The sequence below is a fragment of the Gymnogyps californianus genome, chromosome 4 (assembly GCF_018139145.2).
Source record: "Gymnogyps californianus isolate 813 chromosome 4, ASM1813914v2, whole genome shotgun sequence".
In the NCBI taxonomy this organism is placed as follows: Eukaryota; Metazoa; Chordata; class Aves; order Accipitriformes; family Cathartidae; genus Gymnogyps; species Gymnogyps californianus.
The window spans coordinates 75,878,923-75,885,956 of record NC_059474.1 but is presented as its reverse complement, the minus strand read 5'-3'; the positions used below and the strand labels follow the sequence as shown (position 1 = coordinate 75,885,956).

At 46.3% G+C, this 7,034-nt stretch overlaps 1 protein-coding gene across 7 annotated transcripts in view; it reads left to right on the top strand.

The window, feature by feature from the left end:
* Positions 1–1,618: 1,618 nt before the first annotated feature.
* HSPA4L (heat shock protein family A (Hsp70) member 4 like) overlaps positions 1,619–7,034 on the top strand; it is a 26,355-nt gene continuing 20,939 nt past the window's right edge. For 6 of the 7 annotated variants that reach the window (XM_050896560.1, XM_050896558.1, XM_050896559.1 and 3 more), the window contains exons 1-2: positions 1,619–1,856; positions 6,410–6,467. In XM_050896560.1, the coding sequence (XP_050752517.1) occupies positions 1,750–1,856; positions 6,410–6,467 (165 nt within the window). In that variant the 5' untranslated portion in view covers positions 1,619–1,749. Of the gene's footprint in view, positions 1,857–6,280; positions 6,468–7,034 lie in introns of those variants that run through there. The other variant, XM_050896554.1, reaches the window with a different exon arrangement.

Below are 7,034 nucleotides of genomic sequence, written 5' to 3'. Positions count from 1 at the left end.
CGGTTTAGTAACGTTGCATAGCCACACAAGAGTATTTGCATATAATCTCTTGGTCCAAAGTTTCTTTTCAGTCAGGAGTTAGCCTCAGGTGGTGCTGCACAAGCGGATGCTGCAATACCTTGAATCACCGAGAACTGGTTTTGTAACAGGGATTGAAACAGCAGAGCAGAAACCTGAGTTGGGATTTGTCTCCGTGGCTACTGCAGATGGGACTGGACCCTGTTTGCCTTTCTGATCCTAATACTAACAAGGAAAATGAGGCGGTTAATTGCTTGTACTAATAAATAGTAGTTGCGTTACAAATAACTGTTTAACAGTGGTTCCTCTTGCTTCTGGAGGTCTTAGAGGGAAATGGCATGTCGTCTTCACTAGGAAAATTCTCGTCGTGAAGTAACCATTGAAACAATAACAAATGGGGAGATAATCAAAACTCTCGACAGGGATGCGACTCTAGTTTAGTGGTTTAGCGCTTATTTTTAGTCTCTCCAGTGGAACAACATTGTGCAGCACAGTGTCACATGCTGGGTCAGAAAGATGTCATATTGCTGTGTGAAACTGAGATGGCATTTTTAGAAGCAAATAAATACTCACGGAGCTTTTCCAGCCTGTAGGTATGTTTTGCAGAGTTTCAGTCCTCCATACGGAAAATGACACCCATAAAAAAATGTGGAAACTGCAGTAGATACACTCAGGGTTCGAGACATCTTTTTCTAGGAAAGAAAAATGACAAAGATGAGGGTGCTTCTGGGAATACATAGGCACAAACTGGGGACGGCTCCTCCGTACGTGTTGGCGGTGGGAGGGAGAAAGATAGGACTTGCAGGTCCGAAGCCTCTGCCCATCCCTGGCACCAGGAGCAATCCCCACCTCTGTTTCGGACACGAACGCCTGGGTTTCGTTTTCGATGCCCAACTTGGCTTTCCAATACAGGGCTAACCCCGCGCCTTGGGACTCCGGGTGTTTTCCAAGCTGCCCCCGCCGTCCATCTCCTCCAGGAACTCGGGGTCTTCGCCCCTCTCCTTAGCGCCGTGGTGAGCGGGCAGGGCCCTGGGCCAGCAGGTCTGGGATCCTCGGGTGAAGGATGGCCGGCCCCGCAGCCCGCTCCTGCGGGTGACTCACAACTGCCGAGGACGATCGTTATTAATCGGCCTAATCATCGCCCGGCGGTAATTGCGCTATACAATCACATTAAATTACATTGTGTTGCAACCAACTTTTATATTAAAATGGTAGGCGAGGGCAGGTAGTAGTGTTTAGCGCTAGGCACCGCGCCATCGTTAACGCGGGCGGCCGGGACGGGCCCGGCCCTCGGCGGAGCGCGGTGCCACCTCCCGCCCCGCTGCGCGCCCACCCGCCCAGCTGCAGCCAGCTGCGGGGCGGCGCTTCTGCCCGCCGGCTCCTTTAAGAGGGGCGGGGGGCGTGGCCCGCCGCAGTTCTGACGTCGGGGCGCGGGGTGTCGCTCTAGATAACGCCTTCTTCCTCCCTTTCCAGATCTTTCTCGAACGCGAGTCGCCCGCAGCCAGCGCAGCCCGAGCCCTTCCGGAAAGTGCCGAAGCCGTAGCCGGCGCCTGGCGGATTCCCCGCCGGCCGGCACAGCGCGCCTGCGCAGAGGAGAGTAACTGCCGGTTGGTGGCCGGTGCTCCGCAGTGGGGGAGAGACGGGTGAGGAGCCGGGTCCCAGCAGCCCAGACGGTCGCCGCTGCCGCTGTAGTCACAGGCCGGCGGGGAGCGGGAAGTACCAGGCGCAGCCATGTCCGTGGTTGGCATTGACCTCGGCTTCCTCAACTGCTACATCGGCGTCGCGCGGAGCGGCGGTATCGAGACCATCGCCAATGAGTACAGCGACCGCTGCACCCCGTGAGTACCGGCGCTCCCGGGCCACGCGCCGCCGGGCCGCTCGGCCCCCCCTCCCCCCCCCCCCCCCCCCCCCCCCCCCCCCCCCCCCCCCCCGGCACTTTTTCCCCCTCGTCGCCGCACCGGCGAGCCCAGCCGCCCTCTTTTCCTCCTCCTCTCCCCCGCCATTCCCTCTCCCACCCCGGCATACTGGGTTCCCCGAGGCGGCCGGGCGCTGTGGGGCGGGTGGAGTCGCGTGTGTCCCCGTAGGGCCTTATCCTCTCCGCGGCCCGTGGGCGCTCCTCGCGCGGCTCTAACGCCCCGGCCCGGCGCCGGTTGCTTCTCCGGCTCTCTCGGCGGGAGAGGAGCGGGGCTCTGCCGGCCGGCGCCGAGACCCCGTCAGTGGCCGAGGCCTCGCGATCTTTCAGGAGCCGTGTGCGGCCGCTCTTGCCGGGCGGGTGCCCCTTTCTCGGTAACACGAGAAACGTTTCAAGTAGGCGCAGAAATGCGTCTGTGGGGGCAGGAGGCTATCCCAGAAACGCCTCCCCCCCCAGCTTTTGACTCTCCCGTGTCCTTGAAGTACCGCGCTGTGGTGGATGTGCTACACGGCTCTTGAGGCACAATAGAGATTCTCCCCCCCACACACACACTGTTCTCCTAACACTTTCGTTTCGTGTAGCAAAGATCTCGGTTAAGTGCATGTGTTTCCCCAACTCCAGAACGGTTGCCAGGGCTTGAAGCATTTTCATTAACAATTTTACGATGGAGTGGTGGTGAGACTGAGGAGGAGGAGGAGGACGTTGATTCACCAGGGAAACAGGGAAGTGGCGCGATGAGTTCCCTCTTCTTAAACCTGTTCTTACTTGCACCGCGCTGCATCTGCTGGCCGTGGAATACCGAGGTCTTGCAAGAAAGGCGGGGGGGGGGGGTAGCGGGCAGCGTCCGTGATGATGGGATACGCAAGAGTAGGTGGAGATTTTTCTCTTCTGTTTCTATGGGATACGTCTAGGACTTTTAGAGCTCCATCTGTGCATAATTTTCAAGGAGGATTCAGGAATTCGTATAATACTCATAAAAATCGGGGTTTGGATGCTGCTGCCTTTTATAAAAGGAATTTGTAGCCAACAGCAGAGAGCTGTTTCTGCGATGTGAGGCCATAGTAACTTTAGCATTGCTGTCTCTTTGATCTTGGAGAAATGTAGGTTTTGTTTTGCTTTCTAAAAAGTTTTTTTAAAAGTACAAAGAAGTTGAGTGCTAAAATGCATACTGTCTGTATTAATGGGAATACTCTTTAATTAGAAGAATATACTTCTCACATTAACTCTCAAGAAGGCATTATCGTTTTATGAGAACTGAAATTCTGGGACCTTTCAAATTCTGTGCGAGGAACCCCCTGAAATTGTTGCCCAAAGAATCCTCAGGCAGTTGCAGTTTCCTTCCCCCTTATGATGAAGAGCACTTCCCATTCTTAGCTATTCTTGGAGTGTGTTCTTTGCAGGTAGGCTTCACATAGGTTTCCCTGCATTTAATATTTTTCACATTAATGTCTGAGTAACTATACTTTGAAGACCTTTGCAAAGTGATTATGAAAGGGGTTTAAAGCACAGTTAGCAAGCTAGCATCTGGAGTGCACACATACTTAAAGGCAGTCATTGTCTCGCTTAAAGTGGCATTTTTCCTGGCTTTTTTCTTCTCTTTCTCCAAAATGTAATATAGGAGAACATGAGGAACTTCCTTTCTAAGGCTGTTGTCTTGAGGTAAACCAAAAAAGTAAATAGAAATATGACAGGTTTATTATTGCTATGGACATTTATCATAGTAACTAAACCTTACTTCAAACAGGATTTGAGTGATGTAGATCACTCTACAGATCTAACTCTTAAATCATCAAAACTGTTCCGCTTATTACACATAGCGACACAGTAAACAAACTGTTTATTTATATGTTCCTATAGAGGCGCTTATGTCATTTAGATACTTGAAGTTAGCTAATAATTAATATTGATTGGATATGTCCTAAATCATTGGGACTTACTCCCAGAAATACAAAGTGTTAATGTTTGTTGTGCCTGTGTAGCATGGTATAAAAATATCTGAACTAGCTCTGGACAAGCTAGTACACTTTCATGCGCAGTGTGTTGTTATTAAGCCACGTAAAGATACTGGGTTAGGTCCTAAAGATAGGAGAGTCCTGGCTGTGCTTTGCAGGGCTAATTGCTCTTTCTGGGCAGGGCTAATTAGTGCAGCCAGCTTCCAGTTTTGGAGCTGATTCAGATATCTCTGTAATACTGCTGTGAACAGTACAGCGTTACTGTAAGCATATTTCAGTGCTACAGACAAAAGCAGTGTAGACTTACAGAAGATGTGTATTATCCATTTTAATACAGTACTCTTAAGTTATAAATCCAGTGTCCCAGTTGTAAAAACATTCAGGTGATCCTTTTAACATTATTTGCCTAAAACCTACATCCTGTAATCTAAGGCATGGGATTGTTAGCGTTTGTAAAATGTGTATCATCTTCGGAGCTTTAGCACCAAGTACTTTGGAAAGAAAGGAAAAAGATTCTGCCATTAAACTATCCATTTTAGTAGAACTTGTACTTTTTAAGGCTTTTGGCCTTAGCGTCTCTTTGGATGTTAACTCACACTTGGCTTTTTCTGAACTGGGAACTCCAGCAAGTCCATTGTATGCGTTTCTAGTGTGCCGGGCGTGTAAAACTCATGGCAAATGGCCCTTTTGGGTGCTGTGCCTCACCACTGTGGTTTTGTGGAAAAAACAGTTGATTGTTGATAGCTCATAATTTTTTAGTAACTTTTTTCAGACCATGTGTAATTACTGTAATCACAAACTGTAATTAAAATGGTGAGGTAGCATCTTGTTCAGAACAATGCATGGAGAGGATTGAAATGTCCTTCTGGTGAAGAGAGTTGCTACCTTTAGTAAAGTCTGTGTACTGTTCAAAAGCTCACTTCAAAGCAGGCTGAGGGTAGTGGTGGGGGAGACAGTTAGGTTGTCACACTTGTATGCTTATGGTGGATGTGCTTCCTGAAGGGCTGTCTTGGATACTACTGCAGTGTTTGGAGCCAAAGAGAGCATGTTTTATTCTTTGACATTTCTGCCTCACAGCCAGGGGAGGGAGAAACCATCCCTTCTGCTGGAACTGAATTGAAGTAAACCATGGCAGGAGCTCTTGGTGGGCTAAGCAGCTTCTGACCCAAACTGTTCTATGATGCTTCATGCTCTGCATGGGGGTATTTGCAAGTGATGCTGTCTATCACCAGAGTGAAATTCCTGCACTGAAAAGGTGTGATATAATAGCATTAGTATGTTATTATCCATAAAATAGATGTTCTGTAAACCATTTGCACCCTTTCTAAATTGCTCTTTTATCTGACTTTTCTTAATTATTACAAAGTATAATTGGGAACTGTAGTGTTAAGCAACATTAAAAATTGTAAAAGCCATTTGTGAAAGCTGAACTACATATTTGAAAATGCAGGGCAATGCATTGCATGTTTGCAGCAGTTAAATCTGGAGAAGGTTTTCCATATTCAGTGTGGTGTTACAGCAGAAGACGTTGCTAGATAATACTATCACATTACATACAGTGCCCTCATTGTACTGATGATGGAGAGGAGGCAGGAAGCAATCTACTATAGTGACTTTTATGCATTCATTAATCAATTAATTTTGAACCCTATGAAATCTGGATTGTATCTGTTGTTTGCTACTGAATGGTTTTAGCCAGATCAGTTCCCTTTTGGGAAAGAGTTCTATTTCAAATCTGTAAAATGAAGGTGTGGTGATAGTAACTTCCAAAAAAAAAAAAAGTTTCCAAAGGCAGTAGTGAGGTGGCCGGATGGTGGCTGGGGACCCGGGGCAGCCTTTGCCAGAGCCAGAGGCGAGGCTGAGAGGGGTGCTCGGTGGTAACCTGAGAAGAAGCAAGCTGCAAGGGGCCATGGACTACTCTAGAGCTTCCCAAGCCCTTGGTGGCTGGGAGCTCTTCCCAGACATCTCCCCTTTTGCCTGTTTGCAGCATGTACCTGGTAGTCCTCAGTCCCAGGAAGTGCTCAACAGTTTGTAGAACTGGGCTGTTCAACTAACTTTGGGCTTAGATTTTTTTTTTTATTATTGTCTTACGATTATTGTTGCTAATGGCTCTTACAGCGTGAATGTGGTACTATCAGACTTCAGGGTTGTTGAATCAAGAAAACCTGACTGGTAAAGTCCAGGTTTTTAAATTAAATGTCACAGGCTTCTTTGGTTATAAGCTGTGACCCAAAAGTAACTATTAATTCCTTACCTTCATGATAAGATCTGTAGAACGTGTAAAAGAATTCCTTAAATGCAATTATAATGAAAACAATTGCGGTTGCTTGCAGTTTCTAAACTAATTTGCAAAGAACAAAATAACTAGAATTCCACTGCAAGTTCTGGTGCTTCATGCAATAATGCTGTTAAATACCACATCCATGTTCTGCTACTTTAATTTTTGTGGGTGTTTTAATGTACCGTGGAAATATTTTATGATGTTTTCTTTTAAAGCTGAATTTCTTTTTTTTCTGTTTTTACTTAGAGCATGTATATCTTTAGGATCCAAGACCCGGGCTATTGGGAATGCAGCAAAGAGCCAGGTAAATGGATCAAAAAACTCTCATATTACTTATCTGACTTGTCTCCTGTTGAACTGTGGGAAGAAAAGTAATAAATAAATTTGATACTTTTCTGTTTTAAAGTACATTTTCTACAATAAGGGTACATTTCACAGTAATAGTTACTGCTTCAATAGTATATTCCCTGTATTAAAATCAAAACAGTATTTCTGCATTGTTTTGTCATTCAGAGTAAAAAATGGAAAGAAACAGAAAACCTTGTTTCTTCCCCAGTAAAAGATTTTTTTTTTCTTGCTTACTCATGACAGCAAGAATAGAGTTCATAATTAAATCTCCATTGGGGGTGGGGAGGAATCCTGTGCTTATGTTTTAGAAAAGTTAAAACTGAAATTGAACAATGCAAGTTTCATATAGATACTGGTTGTTGCTTACAATGTGAAATGAATGGATATTCGTAATTTACTGTCTCAATTTGGAACTTTGAACAGAAGTAAAATTTCTCTAATCCTCTGTAAATTCACTTGCAACCTAGGAAAACCTTCCTTTGGAAGGAAAATACGTAAAAATTCATAATAGCCAGTGTGAATC